The sequence below is a fragment of the Haliotis rubra genome, unplaced genomic scaffold (genome assembly GCF_003918875.1).
Source record: "Haliotis rubra isolate DU_JTF1 unplaced genomic scaffold, ASM391887v1 Scf2, whole genome shotgun sequence".
Classification (NCBI taxonomy): domain Eukaryota; kingdom Metazoa; phylum Mollusca; class Gastropoda; order Lepetellida; family Haliotidae; genus Haliotis; species Haliotis rubra.
In genome coordinates this window covers 5014329-5032658 of record NW_025766002.1, presented here as the reverse complement: position 1 = coordinate 5032658, position 18330 = coordinate 5014329, and the positions used below count along the sequence as shown (strand labels likewise).

At 36.5% G+C, this 18330-nt stretch overlaps 2 protein-coding genes and 1 long non-coding RNA gene across 3 annotated transcripts; 1 reads left to right on the top strand and 2 right to left on the bottom strand.

The window, feature by feature from the left end:
• Positions 1-10132: 10132 nt before the first annotated feature.
• Positions 10133-12410, top strand: LOC124275277 (ATP-dependent DNA helicase Q1-like; the record flags this gene model as incomplete). The annotated part of the gene is made up of 4 exons (XM_046710759.1): positions 10133-10553; positions 11141-11331; positions 11567-11708; positions 12058-12410. Coding segments are annotated over 4 exons (1107 nt in total), but the record flags the coding sequence as incomplete, so codon positions are not given.
• A 910-nt stretch (positions 12411-13320) lies between these two features.
• On the bottom strand, positions 13321-15843 carry LOC124275276. The gene is made up of 2 exons (XM_046710757.1): positions 15507-15843; positions 13321-15165 (listed from the first exon to the last, which is right to left on the bottom strand). The coding sequence occupies exons 1-2, from the start codon at positions 15765-15767 to the stop codon at positions 13321-13323; spliced, it is 2106 nt and encodes a 701-aa protein (XP_046566713.1). The 5' UTR covers positions 15768-15843.
• A 365-nt stretch (positions 15844-16208) lies between these two features.
• Positions 16209-17836, bottom strand: LOC124275413. Its single transcript, XR_006898270.1, has 3 exons — positions 17736-17836; positions 16992-17069; positions 16209-16311 (listed from the first exon to the last, which is right to left on the bottom strand). It is a non-coding gene; the product is annotated as an uncharacterized LOC124275413 (long non-coding RNA).
• Positions 17837-18330: the final 494 nt, after the last annotated feature.

Sequence of the window (18330 nt, the reverse complement as noted above, 5' to 3'; positions counted from 1 at the left end):
TGGTCAAATGTTATGACACAAGACTGTCCTGGGTTCAAATGTTCTACAGCACTCTTCACTACATCCATAGAATGTTTGATCATTGACACTGTGTGAGCACTTTCCTGGAACAGAGGAAGAAGAGCTGATTTGGAATTAATCCTATCTTTGTATTGGCCTTTGTTGGCATGATATGCAGCCCATGATATATTCATGTGATGGATATCATCTGTTGTGCTGATCATCCTTCTTGTGTGTTCCAACCATTTCATCTCCTCGTGCATGTGTTTGTAGTAGTTGCTCCTGTTCAGACTTGTCAATTCCCCCACTGAGATGTTTGATCCTTTGACATCTGAAGAAACGGAAGGGACATTTGTATAGTAGTGTGGCAAATGTCTTACAGTCTTGGAACTAAAATGCCCATTCATCGAGGTTGTTGTACGATTACAACCTTCACTTTCAGTTCTGCGGTGCTGAAACAGCGATATGCTAGTTCCATGAAATGAATCTTTGGCGGTTGATGAGCTTGGGTTGTGATCAATGTTGTCAACAGCAGCAGTTGTGAAGACTTGACCTTGCAATGTCAGAGGGCAAACAACATTTTCTTTTTCAAAGTGTTCACACACCCTGTTGCCTAAGTCAGTTGAGATATGGAGTACTCTGTCATAAGAGATGCTTATGCCAAGATCATGTAACTTGTCAACCAACTCCCTTTTCCGAGTCTGGGCATGAAGCATCAATCCAATGTAAATAGAGACTGGGGTTTCCTTATCTAGGTTGTGCCGTGTTGAGGCTTCACTTATCGGAGTTGAGCGCTTGTGTCTGACACTATTGTATTTTAGAAGCTGAGATATAGTAAGTGTGGCCTGAGAAGAGGATTCATGACTTTGGTCTTTTATGCTTGGTCCTTCAAGTATCATGCTTACTAAAGCTGTCAATAAACTTGGGACAGAGTCTTCTTTGGCTGCTTTTGCTGAATGACCCATCAAATGATGTAACATCATTGAATAACTGTTTGCGTACGATCTGCGCAGCTCTTGCAAGGTGAACAGCATCAGAGTCACTATCACGTTCACAAGCTTTTGTCAAAGCATTGCCAATGTCTTTGTCAAATACAAGGAGAACATCTCGGCCCTTGTTAATGGCTTGTAAATCTGAAAACTGAGCCAGCAATCGTTCCTTCAATCGAGTGGTATGTACTCTTTGATCAGGGTCAATCCCAAACTGTCGCAGTCTAGATGCATAGAGATATGCAAGGTCTGCAAGTTTGAAGACTGGAGCAGTGGACTGTCCTAAGCGATTTTCCTCTATATACATGACAAGTTCAGCGAATACAATACCAGACACCTTTCTCTCACAATCAGTTGTGGATTCTTCTGTAATCCTGGCCGCTCTTGCCCGATTGTAGAGTGCCGCCAAACACTTACTATGATATTTGGCTTCCAAGGCAACCATATCACCCATGCTTAACTTGGCTAATAAGGTAGTGTCTTCAAGTAGCGTAACACATTCTCGAACTCGTTTATCTACTTCAAATGTTGCTGCGTCATGAAGAACATCAGTCCCAGCTGCGGGCAGTTCACAGAAAAAACAGTGAGTTTTGTGGGTGTCTGATGGTACCGAAAACAAAGATCTGGTGCGCTTGCACATACTCGGCCCATTACCTGTCTCTCTGGTTTCTTCTTTCAATGACCTTTTTTCTGCTCTTTGTATCATTTTATTGTTAAAGAGGAGTCTGCATGTTTTATGCCACTTCGCCTTTTTTGCAGTCAGAGAAGTCTCAACACCAGAACCATCATCTATTTTGCAAGCTAACTGTAAGCTCTTTACATCTCTTAAATTAATGAACCTGCTTAGATTAGCAGCAAACGATTTATTTCCGCTTCCGATATCTTTCCTCTTTGTCTGTGCTGGACACTGGAGACAGTCATTTTTCTGCTCTTGACAAATGATACACAGTTCCCAGTTCATACAGTCGGATGTGGAGACAGTTGGTGAATTTGATGTGTCTATAATTTTGAATTTAGACATATTTGGTTTTATTGTTAAGCATGAAGTCCACATTCAATATCCTAACTTGTGATTTGTATCATAACTGCAATGGCACCTGTAAGTTAAGAAAATTTCATGTTTTACCAATTTGACCATAAACATTTATTATCTTCATCTTTCTGGAAAGCTAACTCTTGCAACTTAACTTTGTGAAAATAGAATATATTAGGGAAAATTTTAATCAAACGAAAAATATTAATGATATTTTGAAAATAGAATTAGTCAAAATAGCTATTGAACATCAATAAAATTGCATTTTTGCACTAAATTAGTTGCTGGGAATTTAATTAAACAATAAAACTTGTAAAGTGATTTTTCTCTGGAAAAAATGACTGCTCCCTTGAGAAAGACAAGTTTGGATTATCTCCCTTGATTGTCCTTGGGCCATGAAGTTGGGGAATAATCACTTATATTGTGATTGCTAAGAATAATGCACAACTTTACTTATATATTTATTGTGCTGCAGTTCATTTTCTACATATAATGTGCAATTACAGTCTATTTCGATCAGATAAATCCAAAGTATACATACATTTTGTCAGAGAGATTCATACTCCAAAAAGCTGTCTGCTAGCCGCCATTTTGGAAAGAGGGAGTGTTCATTGTTTAGAAATGTTTTCTTTTATTCTAAATTTATGAATTTTCCTGTCATTGCATGTACCTGTAAATAACTATTTATAAAATTATAAGTGTGTTATGGTTGGCTATACTGATTCTTTAAGGGAAAACGCAGAAAATAGCATGTCATAGTTTATGTACTGCGCATGCGCACATATGCAAAATTTCAGGTGCCTCCATATCTAAAATTATTTCGGACATGTTCTTTTATACCATGACCAATTTTGGTGCTTTTATCATCAAATGCACAATTCTTATGAAAACTGGATCTTAGCCGCTCCACTAAAAAGAAGTTTAATCCATAAATATCAATTAAGTTTATCCATAACAATGTAAACTTATTTTGGAATCTCACAAAAATAGTATTTTTTGGACAATATTTGTTGTGCATAAACCATTTTATCGCGGGAACTGTGTCAATAAATAAAGTATCTTGCAGTTGGAATTATCCAGGAGATACCTTTATGTGCAATGAAATTCCAGGTGTAATTCTAAAAAAATAAATGTAATGAGTTAAATAATAATTTAATAGCGTGTAAACAATGATGATTATATCCACACTTTCATTGATGTCAATAGCTCTGAACAGGTGTCTCTCACAAATGTATTTTGTAATATGAGCTTGATTATTACAAACCCATTTAGCATTTGTTTTATGGTGCAGCATGTTCAGGTAAACATAACATCCACATGCTTAATTTATCAATAATATCTTGATGTCAACACTGTAAGGAACTGTTTACATTTTTAAAGTACATGTATATCATACTTGGTCTCACATGTATTGTGTATTTTTTTCAGTTGCAACAGATGTACATCTTTAAGACAAAAAGAAGGAGGAATAGATCACCACAATTACCATTGACATCAAGAGCAACACAAACTGAAGCAGATCTTCAGATTTCTTTTAACATCTGGCGGTCAAGCAATACATTGCCAATGAAGAAACAGCAAGTGTTGTATATAAAGTTATAAAACATATTAAAGCCTGTCGCATCATCCTTTGGACACTTGCTTGAACAGGAAATGGTTGTCATCAGCAGGGTGTTGTGGAATATTGTGACATCTTGGAACTCTCAGATAATTCAGTGAGAATTTAGATGAGTGACCATGAAAATATTCCAGTTCATACTGTTACAGTATTTTTTCAGGTTTAGCATCTGGAAAAGCAAAGAATGTTTGATTTGTTATGAGTAATTATGTCTTTGGAATAAAATTGCAGAATAGTTCTAAAACTTGTTTATTGTTTTTTTAAGTGTGGATAAAGCAAGCACAAATTAAATGGTTTGGAAGATTTCTGCTTTGGCCATGATATTGATTTGACATTAAATATATAACGATGAATGTATGAGATTAGATTTTCAATGTATATAGCAAAGGTTTCCAAGTGAGAGAGTTGGGTTTTTACGCCGCCTTTAGCAATATTCCAGCAACATCATGCTGTGGAATGTAGAAATGGGCTTCACACTTTGCACCCATGTGGGGAATCAAACCCGGGCCTTCAGTGTGACATGTCAACAGTTTAACCACTAGGTTACCCTACTACCCAAGTTTCCATGACAAAACATGCTTACCAATGAAAATTAAACTTAATCAATGGCATAGGCATGTATTTCTACATGACATGGAATTTTGTTGAAATATGAAATTCTTTGTTTTTATTTGATGTAAGATTACAACACTGGTTCATAGCACAATAACCAGTACACATTATTCTTTTCCATTATTTTTAAACATATTGGTCTAGCTGTATATTGGAAAATATGGAAAGCCAGTTATCAACTGGCAGAATATTTGGAATATATAAGTTACTAAAAATGGGTGAAAAACACTATATTTCATGACAAGTAATCATACTCATGCTGCTATCAGCCAGTGTCTGCAGAATCTACACTCATGACATAGTATATATATACGCACATTTAGTTTCCCCATGTATTGGTAAGTATATTTTACAATACAGGAAATGTCATCGAGTGATTACTCCATATCGGAATATATTTGGTCTTGCATTTTTGCCAATTGTGACTTGAAAGTGCTGTTTGCTGCTTCATATTTTGCTTACAGCACAGCAGAACCTCGCCCCTGCATAACCAAGAACTCAGTAACACGCATGTACTGTAAATCATAGTACATAATTCACAACATCCCAGACATCTGGTACAAATCCAGTTTTTATATATCACCCCACTAAAATAATGTTTACATAATTTGATAAATACTTGTTTCACGATGAATATTCATATGGCTGAAGGTTTTCACATTTTTGTTTTGAATATCTGACAGAAGTAACCGAAATAATTGTAACCACGCCATCAAGGTTATTTTTTCAAGCTGTTGATTGATTTGTGACACTGACTTCTTGTGTGAATAAAAACGTCACCATAAATGGCAAAGTTCACATATTTGTATTTTTTTTTTTTTTTAAATGTTACAAGAACCGCTATTTATTCAATATATCATTATCAGTATATTTACAGCATGGCAAAGAACCAATTTGACACATGCAGATACCTGTCATCTATCCAAAGTAAAATTAATAATGCATTTTCTTTCACATTTGCAGAGCATCAAACAATTTATTTCTTGTATCTTTGAGTCATTCTGTCACCTGCACTTGCATACAGTCATCCCTTGGACTTGGAAGAGAGTAAAATTATAATAATTATAGTAAGCCTACCAACTAGTTTACACATGCATGTTACATTGGGATAAAGCCAGTTGTCTCCATTGATTATATATATTAAATAGTTCCTAACAAATATAAATATTGATAATGTAAAAATAGTTTTTAATTTGAAATGGTTACTGAAAATATTGCTGCAGCATAACAAATGTATTTAGAAAATAAATAACAAATTAAACAAACAAAACTATTCTAATTTGGAAATTACATACTTTAATTGAAAATGGAAATGACAGTCAATGTGGCCAAATATGAATAGAACATCAACTCGATACAGTTGGTAACGCATGACTCTTTTGTGAATAGCAGTTTATTAATTAATAGTTTTATCAATTCAATAAAAAAGTTTACTCAAATACATTTTACGTTAACCATGTCATTGATTCCCGAAATATATTTTCTGACAAACACTGTGACTGTCCGCGATACTGAAAGGAAACACGTTTAGCGATAGAACTGCACTGGTTGTCAAAAATATTTTATAGCTAAAGAAATGTGGTAGTACACTTGGTCCGGTCTAGTAAGGTGATATTTGGTGGTTGCGCTATTTGGCACCAGAACTGATTCTTGAGTATATTCGCTAGAACCGGAAGTTGCGCCTCGCACTTATAAGACCTTAACCTGGTTATGTTAGTCATCGCTGTGCCGGAGTGTGCTGGTTCCCGGCTCCCTAGCTTTGAGCGCGCTAACGCAGCCTGGTTCCCTGGGTCTGTTGCGCCTGCGCTAACACTCCGACACTGGTTCCCTGGGTCTGTTGCGCCTGCGCTAACGCCCCGACACTGACCCAGGCAACCACTGCCGAATGGCGGCCTTCACTGCAGGGAGACGCGCCGTACATTTACTATAGAAAAATCAGAGAAAGGGGGGTTAGAATTTTTTCATAGCATTTTCATCGATACTATGGCAAAGTATACATCACCAGAACAACACCCATCGTTACTTTCAGTGTACGAACACGTTATTTAAGCAGTTTCGAAAATCGTCGTTACATGGGCGATATGTAAACAATGACACACATCCTATTTTCATCACCGACACGTGCTTTGATATTTTGTGCCAGCTCGCTATTGCCACGAAATCGTACACATAAAACACGGATCTGAACGACCACACTGATTGAATATAGTTAGCATCTTTATTTTGCAAATGTGATGACGTGTAATTCGATTATTTGGCCCCCATTTCTCCTGTTTTTTGTGTTGGAAATATACTGAACGCCTAGTAATAGTAACTAGAAAATGGTTGTTACCACATTATATAATTAATAATTATTATTTCTAAAAAATTTGAAACATAAATGATTAATTCAACAATGTTTTTTAACAATGTATGTGCTTTCAAAAATGGAATAATATTAGAAGAATATGGCCTATTTATTATTTGTATTCATTTGGCATATATAATTTCAATATAACATCCATATCTTTTCTTCCATTTTGCATTGGGCAGATCAAGCTGATGCAAAAGGCACTAATCTTAAAAAGTTTAACAATAGTCATAGTATGGCAACATCTGCGTGAATCTACTGGGAAGTTGATTACACATCGGACCTTTATATATATAACATTGAATGTACCCCATTCCATACCCCATACATAGCTACAGTTTTGTATATAATAGGAAAACGGACACATTATGAAATATTCATAACTGTGTGTGTTTTAGCTTGTTTTGAAAGAGCCGACTCATAAAAAGGAAAGTGCGCATTGTCTAAAACACACTGATACACAGTACTCCCATATGGGGCTCATGTTCGTTAAAGACATGTTTAGTAAAAAACAGTTATTAAATTTTCATAATGTGTCCATTTCCTATTACATAAAAACACTGTAGCTATATCTGGTGTTGGAGAGGGGTGGGGAATGGGGTACATTCAGTTTTGAAACCTGTTGGTATTACAGTCACAACAAACAGACAGTTTAATACAGACCATCTTTGATTGCATGATACACGCATGCCAATGAAGCAATCTATTACAATTCCATTAGCTGTTTAATATAAATATAGACATGAGTTATATATAACATCAAAGTTGTCCTGTCTGTCTGCTGAAGTTTTCAGATGAAAGAATTTCGATAAAAAATGTTGGTTGGTTTGTTGTTTAAGGCTGCACTCGGCTGTATTCCAGCTATATGGCAGCGGTTTCTAAATAATCGAGTTTGGACCAGGCAATCCAGATATCAACAGCATGAGCATCGATCCGATAAAAATGTTACAGTGTTGGACTGTACATATAATTGTTTAAGATACATACCTAATTCTTATGGCTGAGTAATGCTCACATACCAGCAATACATGCATATGAAACTCATCTTCAACAAAAGATCTTCCCCTTAATGTACACTACATGTATTTACAGTCATTCAGTGTATGGGACATTTGTGTATCTTCCAAAATCGACTGGCAGTTTAAACCTACTACATCTGAAAAGAGCCATGGATAGTCTTAGGTGTACAGGGATATGGAGTACAGGCGAGGCAGTTTGCGTTCATCCAAATACAGTAGCCTGCACCAATACCATATAGGGCTTGTGGTGTGCACAAGTTGGAGAGGGATTCTGCAACATTCTCCCCCATACCATAACACTGTTTGCTGTTTTGAGAAACTGTTTACACATTTTATGCTATACATCTTCAATAATTTTACAGTATGAGGTCCCCTATACTTCTGCACCATTACACACTGTAGGAAAACTCATAGCATTAAATATCATAATCAATCTTGATATGGTTTATTTTCAACTTTCTTTTGACATCTGTACAATGCCATAACAGCCTTCTTACTCTTTGCACCAAGAGTAGTTAGTGCTTTAGTCCAAATAAGTTTAGGTGTTAACACAATACCCAATATCTATATAAAGACACAATTTCAAGATACACACCATAAACTTTTGATTTAAAAAAAATATCATCACAATAGTGAACTGGTCAACAAGTACAGAGCAAATTACCCAAAATTCAAAACAAAATCACTGATGGTGTGTTGAATTATGTATGCATCCACTGCTGTAAAGTATAATAAAGTAAAGCAAAGAGTCCATAGCAGCATTTACCCAAACTAGTTATCTGACATCCGAATGAATAATTGCTGATATCAGATGACTTGTATCAGATCTATTCTAATAACACCACGGTTATCATGCTCAAAATAATCAATGTACAGCAAATGTATACTCTCATACTGGCTTAAAGCCATAAAAACTACAGTTCTCATTACATTTTTTTGGGTTAAAAATCACCCTTAATTCAACAATAGTGGAATGTTCATCTGTCTAGAAAGTTCTTCTCCACATATATGTTATACCAATGTATTAACATACTGATCATACCATGTATTTATATATATTCAGTTTAATAATATAAAGTATCAAATTCATTGTTTTTATATGAGTGTGCATTTTTGTATATAGATCATTTGATTCACCATGTTTATTATAATCATAAACATTTCTGAATGATATTGGTATATATGTGAACTGTTTCATGTGGTTTTGTAGAGGCTAAATATCAGAATGACAAACCCTGTCATTAACATCATCCATATGATCTAAACGCTTTACCTTGTAATTTCACAAGGCGATCGAAAAATATATCCGCTAAACCTACCCTGAAACGATGGAAGACACGGGACATAATCGGCGATATTTTCGTCATCAAACTTTCTAAAATAATGATGCTAACTATATTCAATCAGTGTGGTCGTTCAGTTCCATGTTTTATGTGTACAATTTCGTGGCAATAGCGAGCTGACACGAAATATCAATGAATCAATGATGGATATGGGGTGTGTGTCATTGTTTACATATATCACCAATGCTACAACGATTTGTGTGCCTCGAAACTGCTTAAATAACGTGTTCGTACACTGAAAGTAACGATGGGTGTTGTTCTGGTGATGTATACTTTGCCATAGTATCGATGAAAATGCTATGAAAAAATTCTAACCCCCCTTTCTCTGATTTTTCTATAGTAAATGCATGGCGCGTCTCCCTGCAGTGAAGGCCGCCATTCGGCAGTGGTTGCCTGGGTCAGTGTCGGAGCGTTAGCGCAGGCGCAACAGACCCAGGTTATAAGGCTGGCGCTGACGTTCGTATCTCGCGGTATGCTAAGCTGGGCCCCGTCTCGCATATCGCAATATACGAGCCGGTATAGGCCAAAGAGACGATGGCTGTGAACGACTGTCATGATGACTTTGTTACGTACGTTTCTATTGGTTGTTATTTTTAGACTCCCTACGCTTCGTCTGCTAGCTGTGTTTACGTTTAGATCGAGTTACTAAAAACGCCGTAGTATTTTTTATTTCATTTACATACCCAAGTGATCACAGCTTTATTGAAATCACGATGAACATTGGAGACAAGCTGGGTAGAGTTAATGCCCTAAAATGTGCCTTATTTCGTTTCTCCGTAGATTTAGAAACTCCTGTGTTTTGTTTGAAAAAACAACAAATTGACATTGTGTACGCCTCAGAAATTGGTGACGTAATGACCGTTCTGCCCACTGGGTTCGGAAAGAGCCTGGCTTACGAACTAATTCCTTATTATATTGGAGTCAGACGTTGTCAGGCAGCGTGTACGTGCACTGCTATATGCAAATGTCACTTGCAAGATTATCTAACATCAATTCTCGTCGTGAGTCCCTTGAATGCAATCATCAACGAAAAAGTGAAATTTTACGCTGAAAGGTGCATGCACATTTTGCCAGACCACATGGGAGACAAAAGCTCCAACATGCCCACATATATTCGTGGACACCCTGAGCAGTTATTACAGAAGGTGTTTCTCTGTGATCTGAAAAAAATAAGTATCAGAGGAAGATATCTCACATCATTGTTGATGAGGCTCACTGCATCGATACGTGGGGCAACAGTTTCCGCACAGATTATCAGCGTCTTGACACGCTAAGGGCAATTCTACCGAACGCAAAAGTTGTTGCAATGACTGCAACAGCTACAAAAACAACACAAAAATGCATAGCAAAACACCTCAGGTTTTGTGCTAATTACTACTTAGTATCAGCATCATGTGATCGCCCAAACCTGTTTTATTCAGTGAATAAGAGATCCTCCCATAATTCTGTAAACAAAACATCAGAAGATGCTTATGGAGAGGTATTGAGGCCAATATTAATGGAATTAAAGGTACAGAATTTATATCATACCACAGCAAATGATGTGTTAATGTCTTTACAGCAAATGCAGAATAACATTTCACTTAGCAGTTAGATAGCAGTTAATAATCACATTTCATAATCATGGCAAATATGTGAATTCTATTATTACACCAATCACATACAGATCTCATTTCTAAAATGACAGCAGTAAACTTTGCTGACTGACAAAATACATCTCTTATATATTATCATTAATGCACACAATAAATAATACCGTTTTAATCATGTTCTCTTTTTAATCACATATGTCATTACTATCTTCAGATGAAACAATACATATCTTAGTTATATCATCAGGACTAAGATGCAAGCAGCAACCAATTAACTGTACTGCACTAATGACATAACACCATCTTTGATACAAAGTGAAAAATTTGGTAAATATTAATGATAAGTACCTAGATAATCAAAAATGTGTACATGTACATGGTCTTCATACAGGACTGATTGCATTATTAATAACATTATTCAGCAGAAAAATGAAACAGTAACTGATAAGTGAAAAATGTATCTGCAGAATTTTGTAATGATATCTGTAAATCTGGCAAATACACATTAATTTGTCCTGAATTGAATTTTGTTTGCGTAAAGTTTAAAAATTCTTCACAAAATACTAGGTGAGAGGCATTTTAAGAAACAAGTATATTTTTACAGGAGAAAGGAAGATCCTTCCCCAAAACAGTTCTCTTCAGCAAGCTGAAATGGTGTGGATATGGCCATGAATTGGCATTTCAAATAATGGGCGACGAAGAACTCCACTGTTACACTTCTAATAGTCAATACACTGCCAGGCTTGGACAGTATCATGCACCGCAAGTTGATGCAGTAAGCGGTTTAAGTAGTATTTATCAATAATTTACCTCTGCTACTAATATATTTATAATTTCCCAGTATTGTCCTGAAATGAACCAATTATGGATAATTAATAGCTCTTTTGAAGACACATGTTTTCATGTCAAAATACATTAACATTTTAGAATTTATGATTAAGTGTCAATTTTTACTTTGTTTTGGAAAGCAAGCCTTGCTTCTCTGTAAATAATTAGTCCTTTGTTTTCAGCTGAAACAAGAACTGTCTTGTATATTCAAGTCTCCCAATAGCCATGTAAGGCTACTTTTAGCCACTGAGGCATACAGCATGGGCACTGATGCACCTGATATAAGAAGGGTTATTCACATTGGACCACCTTCAACGCTAGAAAGTAAGCAAAATGGAAATAATTAAATCAATAAATTAGAAGACTATATATCTGGTTCACCAATTGGGTACTGAAAATGAACACACATTTGCATGCTTAATATGAAACAAACTCACAATCTCTCCATATTTTTTACATTATCACAATGAAGCCATTTTCAGATTAGTTTTAGTCATTGCCATGTTGCGAAAGGCTTGTTCAGTATATTTACTGAGTGCTTAGTTGGGTGATGGAACAAAGCAATCATAAAGTAGAATACAATAACAGGAATTGTTCAGACACCAATTAAAAAATAGGACAGTATTACTCTTAGGTTTTTTGCACAGAATGATAATGATATTTTGGTTTGCAGCTTACTTGCAAGAAACTGGTCGAGCTGGGCGTGATGGTGAACATGCAGAGGCAATAATGTACATGAACAAATCAGACATAGCTTCAAATGTCAAACATCTCTCAAAGGAAATGAAAGATTTCTGCACCACTAGCAAATGCAGAAGACAGACCTTGATGAATTATTTTGAATTTGAATGTGTCCAACCAGAACCAGGTCATCGTTGTTGTGACAATTGCTCAAAAACATGTCAGTGTGCTGAATGTATTATACACAAAGTATTCGAAACTGACTTCCATCTCTCGACTCAGGAGAGCAATGAGCAAATTCCTGCACCCAGGAAAGCTGGGTTAAAATGGCTTCACAGTTGTTAACTGATTATTTTGAAGCTGAAAATCAAGTTGCTGATGTACCGTTTTCAAAGTTGCAAACAGGGCTTGATAAGAAACTGGCCTCCAAAATATCAGCTGACTATAACAGATTTAGCAATGTGGACATTCTTAAGTCAGAGTTCAAAGACATTGATCTTGCCTATTTGGACAATATTGCATGTCTTCTCAAATATGTGGTTCAACATTATCATTCCCCATGAATATGCAATATGGATTGTATACAATATACAATAAAGATACAATAGTTTTGATGACAGTACACAAAACTGAGATGGTTAAGGTTAACAAGCGGTCATCTTATAAAAAGAGTATTTATAAGATCAGTTAATTATAGACAAGGGGAGATAACTAGGGCTGCACCAAATCTATGAAGAAAATATGATACATGCCACAGGTATTGAGCCATGAATCCAATAACAAGTCATCAGTTGATGTATTATTTATAGTATTCAGTGAAATAATAACAAAGTATATTCTTTGATGTGTTTTGTCCATGTTGACACAGTGCTTCTTTTAGAGGCATTTAGAAGTTGGAACAGTGTGGAATATGAAATAAAAGATATGAGTGTTGATAGTCATTCTGCTTGGTTGGATATATTCCATTTTCCATATCTCACTTTGATAAATCAAACACAAATTCAAGTTAAAACACTCCTAAAACGTTTCATGAACATTTCAACCTTAGTGATTGCAAATAGCGAACTGAATTCATGAAGGGAGACAGTTCAACGATCTGAATAGTCCCGACTGAATAGTAACAGCCCTAGAGGTAAATGTTGTCAAGGAGTATACAGTTATAGCTTATATGAGGCAACAACAGTCAACAATCAAGCAAACTTGAAACAGTGTCATGTGAATAGCAGTAAATCAGATACATCTGAACTACTATGTATTACTTCCCAACCTCATGGAAGAAATACATTTTCTTTTCGGAAAACCATTTCCGGAAGGCAGCAGGATCTATTTTGTCAACAAGTGTTCTCTGAATTCTGGGAAAATGTTCAAATTTCCTGTTTGCAGAATGACTCCATGGTTTAATGCTTATAATGTCAGATACCATGGATATTTCATCCATCAATGCTGAAAGTTCGGGATGAGCTTTGGCACGCCTGATAACTTTGGTGGCGGCATCAAAGCTTTCTCCAATTGTGGACACACCATGGACAGCAGCAGTGTGTCGCACGATATTTTTATTAGTCTTGTTGGAGTAACAGTGTTTGATTAGCTTTTTCTGCTTCTTCACTATGTACTCCATTTGCTGGTCTGCTCTGATATGAGTGTTAATGTGTCCTTGGTTGTTCACAAACAGGCCATAGAAAACTCTGTGTGATTCACATTCGCTCAGTATGGAAGTATGCTGAATCAAGAATCGGAGCAGTTCCAGAGCATATTTTGATTGATTGTTGGTCCCTTTGAAGATTGGTAAGAACATTTTAAATATTCTCATCATGCGGTCACGATTTGGAAGATGACACGCATCACGAAAATTCAGATACAGGAGTCCCAGATCAATGACAAGACTACTGTAATTCATAACATAATCTTCTTGTGGTGGCATAAATGTTACCTCTGGACTATACACTGGGAGATTCTTTTGAGTGCCATTTTTCAAGGTTACTGGCACAAGTTGGATGATGTCTCTCCTTCCCACATTAACCTGTTGTTTACATAATTTGCCACGCCATGTAGCTAGTACATGTTCCTCTACGAGGTCACCCACTGTATTCCTAACCCAGGCCTTCCTCTCACTTTCATTTGCAAATGGCGGTGGTACATTTTTTGTTGGTGTTCCATCTGAAGTGTCCATGCCAAAGAAACTGAGCAAGAGGGCTACAATGTAGCTCTTGACAAAGGAGATGAAGTAGGCTTGATCAGCATCATATGCCTTGCGAACATCTGGATCAACATTTTTGCGTAAAATACGCTGCTGCTCAGACTTCATTGTTCCCAATTCATTTGAGGAGCCTTCATTGTATAGATACCTGAAAGCAATCTTTTCAAGGAAGTTCATGTCCAGATGAAATAGCTCGAATGAGGTAGGACCAAGATGGTCAAATCGTTCATGTGCAAGTAAATTGCCAATCCTGAAACGTTTTGCATGACTGAAGCGTTCTCTTGTCAGTTGATCCCCACCAATATGAACGTTCACACTACTATCTACTGGAAGCCCAGCAGAAGTGTAAATTTCTTGAATGGTGTCTTCATAGTAAGCAAGAATCTTGACATCATCAGCATAGGACTGCTCATTATAAGGCAAAACTGGCCAGGCAATGACTTCATTCTTTCTTTTTAACTGCTCACTGTGAGGGTCAAGTAAGAACGATGGAACACACTTCCCCATGAATGCTAGAGAAGGTATGTGCTCACTGGCAATGTCACACACTAATTTAATGTATTCATCTTTCACAACATCAAGCTCTGTGTTTGAGATAAGGACATCATTCACTAGAAGATTGTCAATGCTCTTCTGCGGGACATTTTGCAGCATGGAAGTGTCAACCTGTGTCTGTAAAATGATAGCCGAGGCAAACATGTGATGATTACTGCTCTGCCTGTCTTTTCTCATGTCCTGAACATCAACATGAAAATTTAAATTGTCGCCAATGATGCGAAACCTGCGTCCCTCACTGACAGCCTGTATGACCCGGTCATTAAAATGTCCTCCAACTTCATTCAACAGAAAAAGGCTCCTGCCATAACTGAGAGACACGCCAATTTGCTGTAGCCGGTCAAAGACCTGAAAATAAGGAATTGGATTCTGTAAATTTATGCATACATTCGCATGACATATACTGAAGTAAAACAAAATTGGATTGCATGAAAGCACAAGTGATCCTTTATTTTTTTTCAAGGTATCTTCACAAGCCTTGTATTGCATAACTTTTGAATAAAGATGGAAAAAATTATAGGAACACTTGTGCTTTCATTTTATCCCTTATTTGTTTCCCTCAGTTTACATTGATTTGCACATATGAAGCAAATTATCAAGAGGTCTATTCCGAGAGACCTATTTCCTTTTTTATCAGCACACAAAAGCTTTTTCTGTTATCATCTTGATTGAAAAAATATATAATTTACCTTTTGTTCGCAGGTACTGTCATGAAGGCACATTGTCATGATCCTCTGCACCCTGCTCAGTTCATGATGCCAAGCCTGTACTAGGATACTGTAAGCCATTCCTATTCTTGGCAACATTGTTTCCAACTTCTCCGGGGTTACACCACCATGTCCAACACAGACTGTAATCATCATATTCAGCAATTCAGGAACTTTGACAGCAATTTCTTCCACAACAGTTTGCCATTTGAAATCAGTAAGATTCTTATAGTCTTTGGCCATAAGTTCAGACACATAGCCATGTTCAACATTCCTGCGGTTCAACTCTGAAACACTATGGTCTACTTTTTGAAGAAAATGTTTTTCTACAGCAGATTTCAAATGTGGAATCTTCATGATTGCTTCAGCAGCAGAGAAAACTGAGAAGGAATTGATAGCTTATGTCAAAAGATAGATATCAGAACAAGTCAAACTCTGTCTCAAGGAGGCATCACAGTTTATAAGAGAATTGGCAAGCAACCGACTGGAGCCTAAAGTTCTGGACATATTGGGTGATGTGTTCTTGGTAGTAATCTTGCAATTCTTCCCAGCTGTTTCAGAGTTATCTGGATCTTTGAAGTATGTATGATCATGATGATCACGCTTTGTTGTGCTCACATTACACTCATAGCCTACTTCATCAATGAGTGCCACGTTATCGGGATCAGAAGCCCCTGAGGATGAAGTATGTTCCTCAGCAGACATAATTAGTCGTCTCTGTACTTTTCTGTGGTTAGAAATCATGGGTTCATTGGACACTGAAGGAGTCAGGGGTGAGGATGCACATCTGTAAACAAGAACATGGATATAATTATACTGTGATTCCACGCGATGACATGTTATTTCATAGCTATAATGATTAAAAATTGTAGGTTGTGCATGATTGATTAACTGCTTACACCGCTGAGGTCAAATAATCTTATTATAGGAATTGGCACTGTTCAAACCAACTGCAAATAATAGGTTAAATATGCATTCAGACTCAGCCCCACAGAATGTACAAAGATTAGTCTCAACAACGTGCATTTTATTCAGGTATGTATTGAATGGAAAGATTCTGTAAAGCAGCCTGAATTGCACCCATCTTAGTATCATGAGTGGTTTTATAGGGTTTTATGAAAATATCATTCCGATTATGACTGTGTGTGTTACTGTGCATAGAGCTCAGGTCATAATTCAGGTGAAGTTAAGCAACATTTGATAGTAGCAATTTTTCCTATGGGAGTTACAGTTCTTTTTATCCATTGTTTAATTATATTTTAAATTCTATAAATCTTACTTTCAGAATTGATTTTAATGATTTGGTTAATATCAACCTAAAAGATTCTGCTCCAAATCCAGAAACTTCTGGGTTCCAAGGTAGGTTTAAAACTGATCTGATTTTAACATTACAATTTCTACAACTTCCTATCCAAACAACTTCTAATATATCCCTTTATTGATGTTTGAACACACTGAGGGGCTCACCGTTTTGTTTTAGTTGATTTGCTTGATTCTTGACACATGTCCCAGAAGTCTTTCGTTGATGTGTGAATCCTCTTCACTCTGAACATGAACGATACATGTGATAATACATGTATATGCATTCAAATATTTGTTATAAGGGTGTGAGAGTTAGTACGATTGAGACTCATTACATGAAATATGAGCATGCATTATAAACATCATCATGTATTAGAATATTAGAATTTCATGAAAACTTTCCTTAAAGTGTTTGATATTCAGAATCCTGTTGTGGTTTTTCCAACAAGTATGATTTATCCACATAGCTAAATACATACAAGTGCACAAAAAATAAATTATAAATTATTTTTTCACAAGGGTGACTGTAACGGTGTTTTCATGTTGGATATGTTTTGGAGTGTTATTTTGTCGAAATCCCTGTTTGCCAGTATCGAAATGTCAATTGGATACAAAGAAAGAGACCAGAGACACCAGTATAAATAAACTTAGGCTCAGTATTATTCGTTACACTGCTTAAACTGAGTACTGTAACGAATAATACTGAGCCAAAGTTTACTTTCACTGCCAGAGACACCGATTTACGGTTTCGGGGTTTTCCATGTCTAAAAATAGCTAAATCCCCGGTCCAGCTGATTGTGTCACATACACTTCTATACAAACATCAGCGTGCGATAACAATGTGACACTTATCAGTAATCTACAAAGGTCAATACATTTTCTATCAAAAGTACGTTATTGTCAGCTTACCTGTCATGACATTTCCTGCATGCATATCCATGAACAACCATCAATCCACCGTAGCCCTCCAAAAGAATCGCGAGAGAATTCTCGGTAGCTTTCGTTTGTTTACACTCATCCGGTAAACTGATGAAATCTAGACTTGCTTTATTTAGGGCTTTAGCACAGCAGAGAGGGCTTGGCAGTAGGGAAATTAATGTGGTTCAGGGACTGAGACAGACTACCTCAGTTATTCAAGGTCACTTGACACAGTGATCGTGTGTAGATCCTGCTTAGATGCTTTGGACGTGGCCTTCGCCAGTTGGCACTTATAGGAGTCAGGTGTATTAACAGGATATTTTACCGAAACGAACAAAAAGTCATAGTAAGTTACATTTTACTTACATATAAAAATTGTTTAAAACAGTTATTCTAATTGTTGTCGTTGCGTTGTTACTGTCTTCATGTTGTGAATTGTAATTGCAATGTGGATTTACATATTCCCTGTTTCTGCTTAGGTATTGAGAACTTTGTGAATATTTGAGATGATTTCTGTCCCAGAAGAATAAATTTCATCTTCAGAAGAGTTGTCAAATGTTGCTTTTTACGGCATGGTGTGAATACA